At 39.2% G+C, this 20512-nt stretch overlaps 3 protein-coding genes across 4 annotated transcripts in view; all 3 read left to right on the top strand.

Moving 5' to 3' along the window:
* Positions 1-70: 70 nt before the first annotated feature.
* On the top strand, positions 71-6916 carry cry-dash (cryptochrome DASH). Its single transcript, XM_023266304.3, has 14 exons — positions 71-267; positions 1807-1979; positions 2375-2468; positions 2555-2685; positions 2771-2919; positions 3342-3430; positions 3519-3592; positions 3706-3795; positions 3943-4022; positions 4113-4172; positions 4293-4450; positions 4608-4727; positions 4921-5097; positions 6185-6916. Exons 1-14 carry the CDS (start codon positions 205-207, stop codon positions 6290-6292), a joined length of 1566 nt encoding a protein of 521 aa, XP_023122072.1. The 5' UTR covers positions 71-204; the 3' UTR covers positions 6293-6916.
* A 925-nt stretch (positions 6917-7841) lies between these two features.
* Positions 7842-13250, top strand: myd88 (MYD88 innate immune signal transduction adaptor). Its single transcript, XM_023266282.3, has 5 exons — positions 7842-8298; positions 9868-9999; positions 11528-11705; positions 12260-12351; positions 12448-13250. Exons 1-5 carry the CDS (start codon positions 7989-7991, stop codon positions 12600-12602), a joined length of 867 nt encoding a protein of 288 aa, XP_023122050.1. The 5' UTR covers positions 7842-7988; the 3' UTR covers positions 12603-13250.
* Positions 13251-13749: 499 nt separating this feature from the next.
* oxsr1b (oxidative stress responsive kinase 1b) overlaps positions 13750-20512 on the top strand; it is a 41951-nt gene continuing 35188 nt past the window's right edge. Inside the window, exon 1 of one of the 2 annotated variants that reach the window (XM_035946455.2) lies at positions 13750-14321. In XM_035946455.2, coding sequence (XP_035802348.1) covers positions 14252-14321 — 70 coding nt within the window. In that variant the 5' untranslated portion in view covers positions 13750-14251. The remainder of the gene's footprint in view (positions 14322-20512) is intronic. The other variant, XM_035946456.2, reaches the window with a different exon arrangement.

Genomic DNA, 20512 nt, shown 5'->3' on the forward strand with positions numbered 1-20512 from the left:
GAAATAATGTACAACAGGGTAGCTTTACTGTTAGAAAACCAGATTACAAAACCGCACGTTTTGTAACGTCGTGGCTGAAAACGTGACGGCAGCAGCAGCCGGAGAGACGGAGACCGATAGGACCAGAGCACGAAGCTCCCTGATACGGAGCTCTTTTCGGTGTTTATAATAATATTTGCTGTTACAAAAGGAAACTAAACAAACATGTCTACCTCCAGAACAGTTATATGTTTGCTGAGAAACGACCTGCGTCTCCACGACAACGAGGTAAGACTGAGAATGTGTTCAAAGAAAACATCCGAGGTTGTGTTTAACGTTAGCATCTTGCTACTGAGCTAGCTTAACTTCATCATATGTATCTGGTTGACTTTATGTGATCAGCATTTTCTTTATTACTGAAATTATAGCAGCCTTTTAAGCATGTTAATATTTACGTTTGCACTCGAGCGTTAAGTTAGACAACAGCGGTCAAAACAGTACTTCCTCTGGGAAGGAGCCTTTAGAATAAAAGCCCCCTTTTCAAAGTTAAATAACCAGAAAAAAATGGAAATCGTAAAAAATACAAAAGATTATATGTCAACATATCCTTTTTGCGTTCATGCATTTTATTCATATATTGTAATTTTATGTCAGTACAAATCATTGTTAGTTATTTATCTTCATGTAGCACATTTAAAACAAATGCAAGTGCTTTCCAATGGAGAAATAAGATTGTTACAAATTTACAGAACAAGTGTAATATAAAGGTTAGGACCCTACCATTTTACTTTTTTGTGACTAATTTAAATATTATTTTAACATACGCAATCATAGCAGCTTCAGTAAAAAGCTACTGAGCTTCTGTTTTTGGTTTTTGAACGTGCTTCACCTTTCATCCAAGAGGTTTCTTCTTTTAAAACTGACTGATAGGGGGTTTCAGATGTATACAACCACCCCTACCCCTAACTCACTGACAGTATACATCTAAAACTCAGTTAGTCAGTTCGAACTAAAAGAAACCTCTCGGATGAGTAGTGAAACGTCTTTGAAAACCAAAAACAGAAGTCCAGTTGTGTTTCACTAAAGCCTTAGGATTACCATGTCTGAGAATCTACACTAACTTAACATAAGATGAAGAAAAAAACACATGCTTTCAGTCATGCTAATTCAGATTTTGTGACTTCTGGTTATAGTTTTCACGGTCAAAAATGGAAATTGTCTCCTCCAAAAAGTAGCAAAAGAACATCTATACCTTTGAAAATATTCATGAGACCTTGTCCTTGCAAAGTCTACACAACGGGCCTTGAACACTCATAATTTTGTTTGGATTTTATTGGAGTGTTTAAATCATTACTGTATCCCCTAAAAGACATGACAAAAGTCTTATAACAATGCAACAAATTATGTTTAAAAAATAGGATGTTTTGAAGCAGTAAAAATTCACACAAGATGGCCAGAAACATTGTTTGAGTCAGCATTATTTTTTGCATAACCTGTAAGATGATCAGGACATAATAAGAAGACGTCTGTCTTCAGTCTAGCTATTACTAAATGACTTTGAATTCTGCAAAAGAGCTGTCCATTACAACCATAAGAAAGTAAAGTATGGCTCCACCAAGAACCACAAAGGAAGAGGTATAAAACAGTGGTCACAGTGGTAAAACAATGATTCCTAAAGCTGCGTTTCATTACTTTCAGACTACCTGAAACATCATAGTTATATAAAGATTCATGTGTTTTGGACACATGCTCTTTTATGTGTTTGCTGTCACTTTTTCTAATGAGATTTAGTTATGATCCTGACTCTGTTCTTTTCTCGACATGCAGCTTTTCCACTGGGCTCAGAGAAATGCTGAGTACATAGTCCCACTGTACTGCTTCGACCCCAGACATTATGTGGGAACTTACAACTACAACCTGCCAAAGACGGGGCCTTTCCGTCTGCGCTTCTTACTGGAGAGTATCAGAGACCTCAGGAACACACTCCTCAACAAGGGCAGGTAATTCAAATGGCATCTACTGGCTGATCCTGCATGTTACTTCAGTTTCTTCTACTTTAGATTTACATTGCAGACTGTTTCGACAGCCCACCTCCTTCTTTTGTTACGATGTTGAAGAACTACTATCTATTTACAGAGTGTATAAGTGATAACACGCTTTTATGCCGAGTTATAGTCACACATTTACTCAGTGCAAACCTTGTCATCAGCTTTCTAGGATTTAATTGTGTTACAGGATCAGGACACACCTGCACTCACAGGGGTTATGTTTACATTAACATGACTGCTGTGCTCCCATCACTTTTTCCGCTCAACTAGCCCTCTACCCAGGATGCAGCTTGCCTAGCATGGTGTGAACCGAGACTTGCATGTGTTTTTATTTTTTTTTGTGACAGCAATCTCGTGGTGAGACGGGGTAAACCAGAGGAGGTAGTCGCTGACCTCATCAAGCAACTGGGCTCTGTCAGCAGTGTGGCCTTCCACGAAGAGGTAGTTTTATGTAGCCTTTCTCTTATTTGGATTAATAATGGCCACTTCATCTTGTGATTCAGGCATGTTTTGTGTTCGTGTTCCAGGTTACTTCAGAAGAGCTGAATGTGGAGAAAAAGGTGAAGGAAGTCTGTGCAAAGATGAAGGTCAGAGTTCACACCTGCTGGGGCTCCACACTGTACCACAGAGATGATCTTCCCTTCAACCACATGTCTAGGTGAGAGGGGACAATTTCTGCTTTACATGCATTTTTGATTCTTGCAGTTTGCTCGAGTTTCTAACATTTAGTCCGTGTTTTTTAGGCTGCCTGATGTGTACACTCAGTTCAGAAAGGCAGTGGAGGCCCAGAGCAGGGTGAGGCCTGTGTTCCCGAGTCCCGACAAGCTGAATCCACTTCCCTCAGGGCTGGAGGAAGGAGCCATCCCTTCAGCAGAGGACCTGCAACAAACAGGTAAATGTCTACGATTCCCTTTAGTGCCTTTTATGTCTTGTGAAATAATAAAAAATCCGCCTACGTTTGTACCACCAAGACACATTCTTGTGCATTGATTTTATGTGCTTAATAAACTGACTTTGTGAAAATGTCTTTACATGCTGCTGGCAATAATATGAGCAATTTGTGAAGCACAAATTGCTCATTTTATGCACTGACTCTATTAAGAAAATCCACTCCTCAACTGTTTTCAGAATTCAATAGGCAAACTGCTGAGTACAGAATTTCTAATTCAGTGCCAGCATGGGAGCTGACTGTCTCCATTTCCATGTATATGATTAAATCTTTATGATTCTGTGTGTCTTAGTGTGCACCACAGAGTGTTTAACATGTATGAAGAGGTCTGATCCTGAAATGTTTCTCTTGTTTTATTCTTACAGAGGCTGTGAATGATCCTCGCTCAGCCTTTCCCTGCAGTGGTGGAGAAAGTCATGCTCTGGCCAGACTCAAACACTATTTCTGGGACACTGTATGTACAAGATTCATTCCCAAATGTACATTACTTGCTGCTAACAAAACAGAAAAAAAACAGTATATGTATGTTGTCTGTTTTGTAGGATGCAGTTGCGACGTACAAAGAGACTCGTAACGGCTTGATAGGGGTGGATTATTCCACTAAATTTGCACCTTGGTAAGTTTTATGGTATAATTTTATCTACCCCTCAATGCTCCGTGGAGTTTAATATTCCATGTAAGGGATTCCTATAATTATATCTCTAATGATGCGGTCTCGGCACTCTGCAGGCTGGCGATGGGTTGCATTTCACCCAGGTATATTTATGATCAGATCAAGCAGTATGAGAGCAAGCGGACAGCCAATCAGAGCACATACTGGTGAGTTTGCATGGGGTACTCGATGTTGTTGCTTTTAAATGCCAAAATGTGTCTGTAATTTGGGAAAAAAAAACATTATTTTTAATGGAAATTTAATTTATTCTGTCACACATCATGCATTTTTTGCTCATCACTGCGATTCTACAGGGTCATTTTTGAACTTTTGTGGAGAGACTACTTCAAGTTTGTGGCTGTTAAGTATGGAAACAGAATGTTTCAGCTCAAAGGTAAAATTAGCTCTAGTTTCAATTTATTGTTAGCATTTTTGTTCAACAGTAAATGAATTAAAAGTTAATATTATTATGATTTTATCTCAGGGCTTCAAGACAAATCTGTGCCATGGAAAAAGGACATGAAGCTGTTCAATGCATGGAAAGGTTTGCTCCATCGTTCACAAAATGTTATTTTTTAATATTCAGCCTGTATTCTAAGAGATGCATTGAAATAGTATTCTATGTATTTGTAGCTGAATGTATGTGTAACATTGGTGCTCGCAGAGGGACGGACAGGAGTGCCTTTTGTTGATGCCAACATGAGAGAGCTGGCGATGACGGGCTTCATGTCCAACAGGGGGCGACAAAATGTTGCTAGCTTCCTCACAAAAGATCTGGGCCTTGACTGGAGGATGGGAGCGGAGTGGTTTGAATACCTTCTGGCAAGTAGTTTAGGCTCAAGGACTGTTATATAATGAATCATTCTATTGCTGAGATGAAACAAGCAGTGAGCTCAGCAGTTCAGTCATCCTATTTTTATGTTTAGATGCTGGCACTCACAAAAGTCTTGACTTCATCATTATCGTTTTTCCTCCAAAGGTTGACCATGATGTCTGCAGCAACTACGGCAACTGGCTATACAGCGCCGGTATCGGCAACGACCCCAGAGAAAACAGGAAGTTCAACATGATCAAACAAGGCCTCGACTACGACGGCAACGTATGTTTGAGAAGTTTAGTTTACTTCCCCTTTGAAATTTGTCTGGAGTTGAACTATTTGCACAACCGCACAAAACGTCTGAGTCACACTGATGGTTTTGCCGTCGTATTATGATGATGAAACCAGTGCAGATGTCAAAAAAATCCGTTTTCACTCTTTGATTTATGATTCATCACTCGTGCGTGTGCTTCAGGGTGACTATGTGCGGCAGTGGGTTCCAGAGCTGCAGGCTGTCAGAGGAGGTGATGTCCACACTCCCTGGACCCTCAGCACTGCTGCGCTGTCACATGCTCAGGTGTCTCTGGGTGACACCTACCCCACACCCATCGTCATCGCGCCCGAGTGGAGCAGACACGCTAACAAGAAACCGGTGGGTGTTTGAGAAAAGGGAAGTGAATAATGTGGCGATGCTGCCGTAATAGTTTTTTTTTTTTTTTTTTTTTATCCTTTATGGCTGCAAACAAAAGTGGTGGAGTGTAAGTATTCGTGGGCTGTGTATTAGTACATTTTTGAAGGACTTGTACTTTATTTGAGTGCTTATACCTTACTTTATACGCCTACTCTACTACACTTCAGACAGGTATATAAATATATATTGCACTCTTTGCACTGCTACACTTACACTCACACATGTAATTACTTGCTACTCTTCAGTTTAATGTTTTATCTCAACTTGAACTAACATTTTCCACAAACTTGTAAAATACAATCTTGTATTAAATATTAATAAATTGCTTGTTAGGCTTTAGAAGAAGCTCAGAGAGACAATTTCCCTCCAAACCCCTCAAATGCACTACAAAAAGAAACTCTTTTTTTTTTAAGCCAAAAGAAGTCATATTATTGAATATTTTATGAAAAAAATTAGAGAGAAATCCAAATGTGTTGATATAAATTTGTGTCACAGTTTTGCTTTCTTTCTACCCTGTTAATTATCTTAAAACACCTTAAACTTATCTTGAATTGGTCACTACATTGTGCCTTCCTGCCCAAGGACGGCACATGGAAATGAACTAGTAGCAAAATCTGGCACAATGCATCTTTTCTCCTATGTGAATAATGTTTTTGTGCATGGCCGCTGATAAATAAATAAAAAGTAAAGTAAGCACCTAGGTTAGGAATCACTGGACTAAACCTATACACATACAAGTTAGCTAAAATTAGCTTTACTTCCACCACCTGCTACAATAAAATACTAATTATGCATCAATTCCACAACATTTCCAATCAAATTATTTCATATTTAAAAATGTCACTCACATAAACCATCTCTCTGCAAACAAATGCTTTTACACTTCTACTTCAGCATTTTAATTGTTGTTTTACTACTGTTACTTAAGTAAAGGGCCTGAATACTTCCTTAGTATTTAACAGTTATAAATATATATTGAAAAAAGGACATTTGAAAGACAGTGTTGCTTCTTTAAACAATCACAAACATTTGTTTTCCTTTTTTTCAGACTGGCATGGGGCCTTCACCAAGAGGAAAGAAAGGCCCGTCTCACACTCCCAAACAGCATCGGGACAGAGGCATCGACTTTTATTTCTCCAAAAGCAAAAACCTGTAATAATTCTTAAAGCAAACACTAAACAAACGCACAAATGGACGCTTCAGAAATTTAAAGTTAAGCTTGTCCTTTAAAATATCTGTTGTACACTGATATGGTGGTGGGAAGTTGTCTGATGAGGATTTGAGGAAATGCTTGTTCCTATTCTTGAATACTTAAACTGCTTATATACAGTTTATCAGTTCAGTACAAAAAGCTTTTCACTGACTGCTACATTTCCTGTCAAGCAGCAGGAACAGTGAAAGCTGCAATGTGGTTTTCCATTTGACACAACAGACTTGTTATAATGGCCTGTTTTTGACTGTGTCTGACTGTTTTTTTTTTTTTGGTTTTTTTTTGCAGTTTTCTTCTGCTCTGTTGTTTTTACTTGGTATTAAAGTTCAAATTTGTTTGTGACAGTTACAAAAAAAATACTGAATAGAAGCTTTTGTTGACGTTGTTATGAGAGTTTAGACTGCTTCCAACATCAATAATACAATTACTGTTCTAGGTTTCTAACAATAAATAGCACTAGCTGGTCTTTTTTAACCACAAAAAAGGTCATTAGGATTAATATTCTTTTTTACAAGAGCGTCATGGACAAGTTGCTGTAATAGGTTACAGACATTAAACAGTTTAAATGGGGTTTACATGAAGATTTTGGTCCATTACAGTATCAGATTTATGTTTGATGACCTCTCCTGTTCTTTCAGAGAATGATTCACATGCCTGACTTCCCAAAAAATAACATGGTTAGGAATGTATAAAGATTTGCTCAAATGCAGTAACTGTTTGTGTACTAATAAGCTAAAACATATTCTAATATTTCAGATCATTTTATCCACTTTCTAGAATCATCTCCCCCAACTACTGGATGCATGTATTTGTGCATCTGTGTTGGTTGCACAAAGACGTTTATATGTTTTTGGTGGCAGATGAGATGTCAGGAGGTACTGTAAGAATATTGTGCCCCCCTTGCACTCCAGAATTTGTTTAAACTTGTATTTTTTCTTCTTTCATATATCATATGCTCTAAATATTCCCAAAAATCTGCAGTCCCGCTCTGCCATTATTGATTACAGTGCTTCAGAGACACACACACTGTCCTTGATTCAGCACGTTAACAAATCAATGCGTCTCTTAATGTAGAAGTGCAACTGAATGTCTGTTTTTCTGGGAAGAATTTGTGATCCTGTGCAGTAAATTGCACTTTTATTAGCACTAGACTTAATATTTTCAGTTTTTTATCCACGATTGCAACAGGAAGAAAGTTAGTCAGAGCTTTCTGAAGAAGTTCTAAGTGCAGACACGAAAGGGGAACAGAAACACTTCATAACATTCATCTGTATTTTTCACCAGTATTTCTCTACAGTGCCCACTGCTGTGTGTCATTTTAATATATGTCAATATTATGGATCTGTTTCCGTCTCTGGTCATCATGTAATGCAGTATATGGCTGATCTGACGTCAGTACACAAACAGTACAAGTGGAAATGTACTTCAAGTCAGAAAGTAAACAGTACATCGCCTCCCCCGGATGACGCAGGCGCAGTACAGACCACTTTCACATCACTTCCTGAGTGTTCAGGTGGGCTGAGTTTTGCTCTCCTGAGGCTGCTTCCTTTCCTAAACAGCGTCTGTGCTGTACAATGTTTTCTTTCCTCATACTTTAACTCGAAGCCCGTCGTCTGACGGAGGATCTCGGAGACTGCCGGACATGGCGTGCGCCGACCCGGAGGTCCACTTGTCGACGGTTCCGCTCGTCGCTCTGAACATGACCGTGAGGAAAAAGTTGGGACTTTACCTGAACCCTAAACACACCGTGGCCGCGGACTGGATGGCTGTTGCAGAGGCCATGGGCTTCACTTACCTGGAGATCCAGAACTACGAGGCGTCCAGCAACCCCACCAAGGGGGTTCTGGAGGACTGGCAGGCCCGGAACTCTGATGCGACGGTGGGAAGGTTGCTGTCAATCCTCCGGGAGGTGGAGAGGGAGGACATAGTGGAGGACCTCCGACCTCTGATAGGTGCCTTACCGTTATTTCTTTTATTTTTATTTTTTTACTAACTTTAAAACGTGGCTTTTAATTTGTCAAAACACATTTAATTGACTTTTTTTTTGTTTAAACGTTATTTAACCAGGAAAAAGCTAACTGAGATTTGGAATTCCTTTCACAAGAGCCTAACAGTTTAAATGTGGTTTACATAAAGATTTAAAGTGCATTACAGTGCAAGGGATAACTTTTATTGTCTATCCTGTCTTGTCAGGAAATGAGTCACATGTTCAAACGCTGCCAAGAAAAAAAAAAAAAGAAATTTGCACACATGACTGAAACTATTTGGCCACGTGATTAGGAATGTATCAAGTAATATTTACCCAAATGCAATCATTGTTAATCTGTTGATAAGTTATAATATATTCTGTACATATAATGCAATTCAGATAATTGTGTCCACTTCCTAGAATCATCTGCATGCATGTATTTGTGTGTTTTTGAGAATGTCAGGACTTCGTGTGAAAATCTGAGAAAGCAAGCAGAGGCTAAAAAATGTATAAAGTGACATTTTCTTGGCTGTAAACTTGCACAACCAGCTCATTGCATACAACATAATGTAGCTCAAAAGTAGTAATTACAATGTGATACCAGCCTAAAACATATTCAGACATTTCAGCTAATTTTATCCACTTCCTGGAAACATCTCTCCCAGCTTACTGTATGTATGTATTTGTGTTATTGTGTCTATGTAGTTTGCAAAAGTATGTTTTTTGTACCAGATGAGGATGGCAGAAATTATTGTGAAAATCTGAGGAAGAAAATAAAGCATATTTACACAGGATAAGGATGTATAAAGTTATATTCTCCCCTGTGTTGTCTTGTGTAGCCAGCTTATTCTACAGAACATAATGTAGCTCAAATGTAGTAATTAACAATGTAATACCAGCCCGAAATGTATTCAGAAATTTCAGCTAGTTTTATCCACTTCCTGGAAACACCTCCCCCAGCTTACTGTATGTATGTATTTGTGTCTGCACCTAATTTCTTTGCACAAATACATGGTTTGGCACCAGGTGAGGATGTTTGTAATGTGAAAACCAAAGTATAAAAGTAGAGCCTATTTACACATAATAAAGAATGTTTAAAGGGATTTTTTCTCAAATATAGTCTCACATAGCCAGGTCAATACATACAACATAATGTAGCTCAAAAGTAGTCATTAAAAATGTAATAACAAGCTACAATATATTCGGACATTTCAGCTAATTTTTATCCACTACCTGGAAACATCTCCAATTTATTGTATGTAGATGTTTGTGTGATTCCGTTTGTTGTTTGCACAAATATATGTTTTGTACCAGACAAAGATGTCAGAAAGTATTGTGAGAATCTGAAGAAGAAATCTGAGCGTATTTACATATGATAATGAACATATTAAGTCAATTGGAATACATAACAATGTGATAATAGGCTACAGTATATTCAGATATTTCAGATAAGTCTATCCACTTCCTAGAAACATCTCCCCCAGCTTACTGTTTGTATGTATTTGTGTGTGTGTGTCTGTGTCGGTTCCACTAATGCATGTTTCCTTACCAGATGAGGATGTCAGGAAGTATTATGAGAATCTGAAGAAGAAATCGGAGCCTCCACTTCAGGTTCATGAGGTCGACAGCTGTGTCCCTCGCACCCCAGAGAGGTTTGGTATCACCGTGGACGACGACCCCGAAGGTGACGATTGTGTAAACCTTATTTTAGTCTTCTGTTTTTAATGCTAAATACAGACACAAATCAATGCCACTGGTTGATAATTACACTGTGTGTCATATTCTCCAAATAGTCCCCAAAACATGCACTGTAACTCTGAAATTGCATCACTCCAGAAATCACACTGTGCATGATTCAGCACAAGTTAACAAATCGTTGCTTTCCTGATTGACGTACAGAACATTATTGCCACAGCTATTGTAGAGCTTCCTTTATTATTATAGGTTGCCTGCAGATTCATGAAATATTTTGACATTCTCAACAAACAGTTTTAAAAACACTTAAAAATTACATTTCTTAGACGCTGTCGATGACACAGAAAGTAGGAAAAATGAACATGTCCCCATATTGATTTTATAGGAACACAGTTAACACAGGTGGAAAAGAATAATGGTGGAACAATGAATAGTGCTGGAAATTCCATTTTATGCAACTTTTTAGTCATACTTTGCTACATTTTAGAGGGAAATGTAGTCCTTTTTACTCTGCCATATTTGTATGATAGTTAATAAAATAAATGTTCAACAGTACGTGAAGCAGTTAAAGCATCAGTGTGTAGTATTTGGCGGTATCTGTTTACAGAAATGGAATATAGTATTCACAATAATGGTTTCATTAGTGTATATCCACACATTACTACAAATGACTGTGTTCTCACTGGTTCAGAATGAGCTCATCAGAGTGATACAGTGGCTCCTTTTCACGGAACTCACCACAGTGTGCAGGTTTAAATCTGCATATTTGAAAACTCAGTGCCACTAAATCCTACATGCAAGTCCTTAAAAGTAGATCTGACTTCACAAACTCCAATGGTAATCATTACATTTGCATATTGAGTATTTTTTATGATGCTTTAAATACATGTTGCTGATAAGTAAGTGCATTGAAACTCCTTCTACCACTGGTGATAGGGAAACTGAACTCAAAACAAATCACAGAGCATGTTCTGATTGTTTTATTAGCTATGGTTTCCCCTTTTAACACAGAGTAAACAGATCATTAAAATGCATAAATGCATGTTTAATGAAAGCAACAATAACAGAAGCCATCAGTAACACCAGCGCTTTTTTTAGGTTACCAACAATCATTTGCATTTGCCATTCTGTACAATTTCCCTGCTGATTTCTGTTTGCTCCAAATATGCCTCCTATTATGTAATTATAAATGTATAACTTTGACTTTGTAATGCATTCAATTCAAACTTGAGCAAATACACAGCGTTATTTTCTGTGGTAAGGTGTCGTACAGGAAACGCTCCAGTTTATCTCTTAAACTGACTGTTAATCTTAAATTCCAATCACACGTCCGCTCTATTGCTCGGTTCTAATTTCCTGCACAGTCTTTTGGTGTCCTATTTATTCCGACATACTTTACTCTAAATTATATCTGAGTTCTGTGAAATACTGTTTTTACAAAGCTCTTTCACAGTCCTGGCCCTCTAGGGATCAAAAAAGTTGTTTTATTGAATTTAATCAAACTGAACTGATTCCAGGTGCTCCTGAGTTGTTTGATGCCTTCATCTGCTACTGCCAGAGTGACTTCAAGTTTGTCCATGAAATGATTCGGGAGCTGGAACAGACGGACTACAGGCTGAAGCTGTGTGTGTTCGACAGAGATGTGCTGCCGGGCTCCTGCGTATGGACCATCACGAGCGAACTCATTGAGAGGAGGTGAGAAATACCAAACATTTCCGGGTCTGTTCTATTGATTTTGTTTTTTTGGTCTAAATTTAACGAGAAAAATTGACTAAGCAAACACTGGGACGTGGGCCCAGGTGTGAGACTGAAACTCTAACTAGGTCACTGTGAGAAACAGGGGCAGCCCAGGCAAGATGTTTATTGCGGTTTGCTTGTTTTTGGTTATTTTTGAGTGTATTTGCAACAAGACATCGTATTTTTGATTCTGATACGACACAAATTCCAGCAACCACAGCTCCCAAGTATGAATCAAGCACAGGATGCGTAGCAGGCCTGTTACTGTTAATAACCTATGTAGACATAAAAGAAGAAAAGAGAAGCTCAGAGATATAAAAGACATTAAAGTTTTAGGGATTATGGAAAGCTAAGCTTGATTGAGAATGGTTTTATTTTACATCCAGTCATAGAAAGTCACCCGACAGCGAGAGATCGAAATTTTCTACCCGCCTGCTGTCATAAAACCTCCCTAGTTTCTGGCTTTCACATTTTGCAAATAACTGTAATATACTTTGTCACCATCTGTGCAGGTGCAAGAGGATGGTGGTTGTGATTTCTGATGAATACCTCGACAGCGATGCCTGTGACTTTCAGACCAAGTTTGCCCTCAGCCTCTGTCCTGGTAAAGGAGTTTTACACACAGCTATATGTTCCTTTTTCTGACAATCCTATGCATGCGTGTAATTCAAAATCTTTTGTCTGTTTTTTTCTGTTTTAGGAGCTCGAAGCAAACGCCTCATTCCTGTCATCTACAAACCGATGAAAAAGCCGTTCCCCAGCATCTTGCGCTTCCTCACCGTTTGTGACTATACCCGGCCTTGCACACAGGCCTGGTTCTGGGTACGGCTTGCCAAAGCTCTCTCACTGCCATAAACATGAACCAGACAATTGATTGTCTATAAAAGTGCCTTTTTTTTAAAATTCCATGCAATGGATCATGTCTGACAATGGTCAAATATTACAGGTTTAATTATGCGCTATTGCTTGTGATCCATATTCTGCTGGCTTCAGAAACTACCTGTAATTGTACTGTGTTGAAACATTGTGTACTTCAGTGCTTCCATTTGCATTTCCTTTGAAAATTACATAGATTTCTGTAAATTACAATTTAAAAAGTCAAGCTGCACAAGACTGCCAGACATCATCATAGTTCTCACAGCACTAACCATTACCATGTTAACACTGTAGGTTGTGCTTGCCCCTATTTTGTATTTATATGGGTTTTTTCTTTATACTCAAGGCAGGATGTTCTGTTTTTTGTTGGCCACTTCCTTGTATGAGTCAACTTCTAGATGAGATTGAAGCTGAAGAGGAAGAGATATTGTGACTGTGAAACTTTCACGTGCTATTTTACTGCCATCTGACACCTGCCTTTTCTCTCTTTCACTTTTTTTCACACCACAATGTCTTTGATATTGTATTTTTGATATTTTAAAAACGGTTTCATAAAAAGTGAATTTTATTCTGACTTGAACAAATTATTTGAATGGGAGTCCTCAAAATAAATATTTTACATTTTTAGGGGAGTTTTGTTTTATTTAATAGTCACATGTGCAGTAAAGAAAGCTGAAATGTGTCCTTTGGTTCTCCAGCATGTGTCATTATGAAAGTCCTGCAAGTTATGAAATACACCAGCAGAGGTCTCGCTGATTTAACACTGGAAATGGCAAAGTGCACTTTACAGCGAACATCCAATGACTGTGCAGGGGACGTGGTGCTGTCCAATCAGAGGGCAGAATGTTCCTGGAGCGACACGCCTCTTTTCACAGAAGTGGCTTTGGGGATTTTTTTTTTTTGCCCTACTCTTTGCCTGTCAGGTAGCACTTCTCAGGCTGAGAAATACGAACATACATTCTATCAATCAAATAATTCTAAAAAGGCAAGGATAGTCAGTGTGGTGTGCTGATTTGAGCTAAAAAATGACGAATTGTTTGCTATATGTGAATAATTAATACCTGCAAGCGATTATTCCGGGGTATAGTTCTCCATGAACGCAGTCCGCCATTAAAAGTGTGGCGGAACCTCTCGGCTTGTTTTACTTATTTAAACATCCTCTTGCAGTGTTTTGTATTTAAGTTAAAAGTTAAATGTAGACATAATTGTTTGTAAAACGGGATAGATAAAAGTTCGGTGCAGCTAATATTTAAAATAGTCCGACTTTATTCTCTAAGTTTTTGCATTTCGTCCTTGCTCAGCTGCACTTCAGTCAAATTAGCCACCTAGCCACGGCAGTTAAATTCCTCTTTCCTGGTCACAAGCGGCGCTGAAGCGTTGAGTTCGGCCGTGGTCCTCACTCAATATGTCCGCCTGCAAGGTCCACATTAGCTCAGTAGGAATGCGGTAGGCGGGGCTGCTAGGCTAGTGTCAAACTTTGGGAATGACAGGAGTGCTGCAGGATTCGCAAAGAAGGGGAAGTGCCGCCCTTGTTGGTCCTGTTTGGATAACTTTGACTTGTTTTTACGCGCAGCCGTTGGATTCACCACCTTTCTGCAGATAGTTCGGCCCCAGTAGACTCCTCAGCCATGTCGGAGGACCTGAGCTCCCAACCCTGGTCCATCAACAAAGATGATTATGAGCTACACGAGGTGATTGGTAGGTGAACCTTAGCTTGTTAGCTCTGTGTTAAACCAGCAGTTTGTGAATTTGTGCCGTTAGCCCACTGGGGGCGGGGGCGTTAAACGGCGAACATGAGCTAATATCTTTCAAGTGTAAAAATGAGCAGGAGGCATCCTCTTTCTATTGAGCTAGGTTGAGTTCATCGCTATATGAAACTTGGTGATCCTAGCCGGGCGGTGTTGTGACTTGGAGTCAGTGGAATGTTCCCCGTGTGAGCGCTCACCCCGTCCACTGGGGCTATGCCGAGGCATTAAACGAGCGTCACACCGCTTACTGTCTATTCAGGCTCTGACTATTTGCTGGAAATAAAACCGCTTTCATTTAGCAGCCGGTTATTTATGTGAGCAGCTAGCTTGATACTTTCTTATTGTAGTCTGGCTGGAGGGCGTCGTATCTGTCAATGGCAGGGATTCTAACCGTATCATACCAAATCAGTGTCAGACGAGTAGATTTTAAACCAGAGGTGACATTACAAATACCACATTTTCTAAGTTATGTTGCTATTTTACCGAAGACGTTTCATTGTAAAGTCTAAACAATCATCCCGTAACGTTACTTTAGCTAGATAAGTCAGAGGCTGAAACTTAGACTGTCTGTGTTCACGCCCATCTCCATTTAAAATACTCTGTTCTTGCTAAGGCTGCTCCTAAAACCATTATGCCAGTGGACAATCCAGGGACTATACGCACTGAAGTTGTGTGTGTTTTTGGGCAATTTACAGCCTGAATTAATCCAGTTATGCGAGAGCTCTTTGGAGAGGATTAATCACTATTATGGGGCTTCTCGCCTCACAGAAACGTGGAAAAATCATGTAATAATTTGCAGTGTAACACCAAAAAAATTTTTCACCCTTGTATATATTGTAAATAAAGCTGCTGTAACAATGTAAATTTCCCCTGGAGTGGGGAGAAATAAAGAACTTTATCTTATCTTATCACTAATGTTTTGTGTAACTTGGTCTGGGATTGAAACTGCGAGCATGCTGTTGGGCTAATGTTAACATGGAAAGTTTGTTTAAATAATGCATTTCTTTGTCAAACCTTACAGTTTGACAGGAGGCATGTTGCACCTTCCCTGTGCAGCGTCAAGCCTTGGTGAGGCCTGAGGATGGCTGTACAGGTTGGCTTGCCGGAGGACTGACAGCCTTTACTTGTGTAGCGTCTGAAGGGTCCCCTCCCCACAAGTAGCTGACCTGTCCTACCTTTGGCTGACTTTGTTGAGGAGGGAGAAGGAGAAAGTGAGCGTGCAGCATATAAGCAAAGTATTGTTCTCTCCAATCGGCTAGTTTGTGCCTCTGGTTTACTTTACCTAAGCGGTGCGTGCTTCCTCCACAGGGAATCTGTGTGTTTATAGAGGGTCCATGTTACAGCCTCTAAATCAACCGTTTTTGTGTATTTTTAAAAGAGTTTAATTTAACTTTAGGGCATTTCTGCATTTCCCTTCAGTTCCTTGTAAAATTTGACTGGGGAACCTCGCAAGATAACGCCCTACAATTTGGCATGCACATAGAGATAAAGCCCCTCGTATAGAAACCAGTTCTGTGGCATTTTCCTATGCAGTGTTCAACGCAAATTGTCCACATAGGTTTAAAACTGGTAATTTTGCTTCAAGCTTGGACTTCAGCATGTTTACTTAATTCAGGTTTAGGGCACTGGATCATGATTACTAACTTTGTTTTGAATTTGAAATGCACAGTTAGCCTTGTTTCCTTCTCTTGTTTTCTAGATTACCTAAAGCTGATTATGACTTGTGCCCCTTAAATCTTAAAGAGCTAGTTTACCTTGTATAGAGTCTGAATTAGCATAACCTTCTGAGTGAGGCTTTGTCTCCAGGCTCCTTGTGAGCACACATAAAACAAGAACACTGCTCCTGTTCGGCATCTGCTTCTGTTCATATTTTAGCTTGCCACAGTCCTGTGGAGCTTTCTCGCTCTCTCTCTTTTCTTTAGGCATGAGATGCAATAATTTTATCCTTTCAGGCCAACTACTACAACGGTGATTGTTTAAAAAAAGCAAACTTTCCATTTCTTATCTTGTACGTTGCTTAGTCCTTGATAAAATTAAATATCGGAACACTGAGGAGCCCTTTCTGTTCTTATCATGCAGACTGGGAATTGCCTTAAAGTTAAAACACGCAGCGTTACATGGAGTCCCATATCATTATCAAACAACCTGTCAGTTATTTCCTGATTAATCATTTGTTCTATTAAATCTTAGGAAATTGTGAAAAATCTCATGACAAAAGACTGAATCCCAAGCCATTCAATACATCAAAATTTGAAGACATTTGGTTTATTGTTTCCAATGCTGAAAACAGAAAATATGTGGCATTTTATTCTTAAAAATTACCTAAGTTAATAAATATATATTTAAAAATAATTGCTGGTTATTGTTCTGCTGTTTAACTAGGCCATAACTGGCTCTGTTTCAGCTCTTCTCAAGTATTAAAACCTCAACAGGTGCCCATTAGTAGAGCACAACCACCACTGCAGATAAGAGCAAGCCAGGCTCCCAGACATAACCCCCCCCTACTCCTTGCCCTAACAGAAACTGTGGCTGGATACTGTATAAACTGTTTCATTCCAGACAGATGCTCCCTACAGCTCTCTCGCTCGGCTGGAAGACTGGTGTGTCGAGGATGCCTCTGCATACCCAGCATGCCCTATTGTTTTGGTAACTTCCCCGGGGAAAGAGGACTTGTTATTACATGGTTCACACCCACTCTTTTCACCCCACCGAGCATTGGATCATACTGGACAGAGCTCGTAGGAAAATAGTACAGCTCTCTCTCCGATCTTGGATCATACTTTGGATCATTCGTGTTGGCAAATCTGGACTGGAAACTTTCTGCTCCCAGTGTTTGTATCCACCGGCAACCATGTTTCCTCCCTGTTGCTTGCTCTGTCCCTTTAGATGTGTTTTAAAAACCAAAGTACTTGCCACAACAGGAAGCAACCCCATGGCTAACTTTACTGTAATTTAATGTCAACTTAAAGATTCAGGCCACGTCCATTTTTAGAATATTGGGCTATCAAGGAATAGAGACTAAAAAGGCAGTGGGTGCTGGTGCGGTTGTTAGTCATGTGTGACATTTCTCATTGTACCTTTGAATAGCGTGTGGAATGTCAGCCAGGTATGCAGAGGAAATGTAATAAAAGACAACTGACGTCAGGCACTAAACTGGCCTGGTGAGGGCAGGAAAGACAAACTGAGAGCTGCTGCCACGCTGCTGGCCATAGCTTATGAAGGAGGACATTGACACAGGCCTCTTAATGACCTACTCCAGTAATAGACTAATTCAAGACCAGCCTAACCTGATAAGATATCATTCATTTATTAAAAATGAACTAGACCAGTTAATGATCTGCCCCAAGCCCTCTTTGACTAGTATATTCTCTTTTCATAAATCAAATGTTGCCTTTTAATGTAAAATATCTTATTTTGATTCTCTATTTTTTTGCGTTACCATAATAGCTGTTTAATAAAACGTTGAGATGTCTCATGAAAATGCTTTAAAAAGTTCACAATGGAACACACAGTATGCAGACACAAATAATGCATAGGTACGGGCAATAAATAGAAACCATAAAAACATCATGTGGCGTGCAAGCTTAGTCGAGTTAATTTACCTCTTGGTATTTTTATGGTCTCTGAGCTGCTTTATTAATTTTAATTATTTGTAATGCATTAGCTTTGCCTGTGTCTTAAGCCTATTATTCTGCTTACTAGCCCTGTGTGTTTCGCTGTTTGCATTTGGAAAAGACTTCATGGAAATACAACAGAATAAGAGGAGCTCCGTGATGGTTCCCAGCAAAGCAAACGTTAGCTCACGGGTTAAGCCCTCACTGGAGTGTTTAGGCTTAAATGGTGAAGTCTATTGTGAAGAGAAATCTCTAGTCTTTCATGCCCCATTCACACATTGCCAGGTTATGGTATAATGCTCACAAGGATTCCCATGCCAGGCTCATCTTGTTTAGAGGAAACATGCTTACAGAAAACACTGGCAGCTTTTGCCAAATATCATGAATGTTTTGTCAATTTTTCTCCTGCAGAGTGATCAAGTTGCTTCACGCCATCTGAAACTAGACCTTTACATCAAGAGCTGTAACAGGTTGTCACACATACAGAATTCTAAAATATAAGGAAAGATGATCAGTCTAAAGTCACACGTGAACACAAATTTGACACTTAAACTTACAACTTAGTGTAATTGAGTATCAGAGCATTTCAGACAATAACTAGATGCTTTGGTATCTAATAAAGCTTTAGGGATCACTACTAGCTCTGAAGTAATTCCTGGGTTAATTATAGATGTTAATTACTGGAAACAAAAATGGATCATCTACACTATATCTGCTGAGAATTTCTTTCTTACTTTTAGATGTTTGGGGTATTTTTAGCTTCAGTTCTGACACAAAAGGAAAAAGGAATAGCTGTATAAACTTCATTTGTAACTATGCTTTTCTCAGAGCTCTTTGTAGTAACTCATGTTGAAATGTTAAACACCATCTGAAAAATAAAAAGTGAAAACAAATTTAACATGGAAACAAATAGGAATCAACAAACATAAAAGCTTATATAACTTAGTACCTCTCAGCCATGTCAACATGCCTCATTTTCAGCTGGTAGCTGGATCATCTTCATTTGATTTTGCGTAATAAGTTAACTTAATAGATAGATTTAATTTAGTCATCCACTTCCAAAACAAGCTAAATCTTGTTGTTGTACCTCTAGAAATAGAAAATAACGACACAATAGCTTTGAAGTAGTTGCTTTAATTTGTCTGGTTTGACAGTAAATGCAGGTCCGCTCATTCATTTATTCATTAGTTTGCTAAAAAACGAAGAAGAAAACACTGCTGCTTTATATGCAGCCTTTATGTCCATGCTAGGCTGTTTAGCAGATTAGATGTTGGCCTGAGTTCTTCAAAGCCCTGGCGCTACTGCAGTGCTTGCCTTTTGTGAGTGTGGCTCTTTTGTGTGCTTCCTCTCATTCTGATTGAAAGGTTGCTGATGATGTGAGAAGGACACAGATGCGACAGTGTGTGGCTTATTTGAAAGATGAGATGTTTTAGTGACTTGTGTCTATATTTAATATATCACAATAAGATCTGTATTCTTAGTAAAAACTACTGGCTGGTCAGTTAGTGAATATGATGCCAAGGTTGGCCTACATTCCCTCTTTGCACAAATATTTACTTAATTTAAGCACTGGTTAGAACCTAGAAGGTTTGCTGTTGAGTAATCTTGTAACTGGATACAAATAGTAGAGATGTGGCTACTCAGAATAACCTTGTGCTAAGCTTATAAGTAGTAAATATCAAAGAGCCCCAGGTCTATATTAACCCAGCTGGCTGGTAGATTGGGCTTTAGCAGATTGCAATAGCTCGGAGAGCCTTGCTACCCTTTGACCTTGCTGGCTGCAAACCCAACACTCTTTCCCATTTCCATCCTCTCCACACACACATGCAAGCACACATGCTCTCCAGCTTGTCCAGCCACCCCTGACGACTGGCTGTTTGTTTGTGTGGAGGAATTTACACTCCACTGTGTACAGGGAAACCGGCTCCCTGTGGTTCTGCCAAGGCTGAGCTCCCCATCACTGGCCAGTCTCCAGAGGTTTGTTTGGTATTGGTGGTGGTTGGGGGTTAGGGAGTGCGGGTTGGAGGATAAATTTATCAGCCCCTTAGTTTTGAGCAATGGTGGAGGGATCCACAATTACTTGGGTACTTGGAGGGTTGAGCAAGGCCAGCCACATGTTGTCAGAGGTTACCAGTCAATAGATGGCACCTAGCCACAAAGAAGCAGGGTTTCACATACTGTATATCCAGGATGATTAAAATCACCCTTACTTTCTGTCAGTTATGGGAAATTACAAGGAAATTGCAATTTTATTAGATTATTCGAGAATGCAAGGGTTTGTCTTCAATCTCAGTTTGTTATTTTTGAATAGATGTTTGCTGTTTTATTCTCGGCATCTCTCATGTAGCCTGAAATAATAATTATTGGAAATGTAAACAGTTGGATAAAAAGTGGTCACGTCTTCAGGGACAGCTTCACTTTTTAATTAAAATCAGGGAATCGCTTTTTTTTGTTTAATATGCCCTTTAAAAAAAAAAAAAACTCCATACACCACTGACTCCATAAAAACTCCAAACAATGAGCACTT

This window comes from Amphiprion ocellaris, chromosome 22 (genome assembly GCF_022539595.1).
Source record: "Amphiprion ocellaris isolate individual 3 ecotype Okinawa chromosome 22, ASM2253959v1, whole genome shotgun sequence".
NCBI lineage: Eukaryota > Metazoa > Chordata > Actinopteri > Pomacentridae > Amphiprion > Amphiprion ocellaris.

Excerpts from the sequence above, each read along its gene's own strand:
- cry-dash (XM_023266304.3), top strand. The coding sequence starts at position 205 with ATGTCTACCTCCAGAACAGTTATATGTTTGCTGAGAAACGACCTGCGT. Across the intron at positions 1,980-2,374 it reads ACACTCCTCAACAAGGGCAG|CAATCTCGTGGTGAGACGGG; the intron begins GTAATTCAAATG and ends TTTTTGTGACAG. Across the intron at positions 5,098-6,184 it reads GACACGCTAACAAGAAACCG|ACTGGCATGGGGCCTTCACC; the intron begins GTGGGTGTTTGA and ends CCTTTTTTTCAG.
- myd88 (XM_023266282.3), top strand. The coding sequence starts at position 7,989 with ATGGCGTGCGCCGACCCGGAGGTCCACTTGTCGACGGTTCCGCTCGTC. Across the intron at positions 8,299-9,867 it reads GGACCTCCGACCTCTGATAG|ATGAGGATGTCAGGAAGTAT; the intron begins GTGCCTTACCGT and ends TTTCCTTACCAG. Across the intron at positions 11,706-12,259 it reads AGCGAACTCATTGAGAGGAG|GTGCAAGAGGATGGTGGTTG; the intron begins GTGAGAAATACC and ends CCATCTGTGCAG.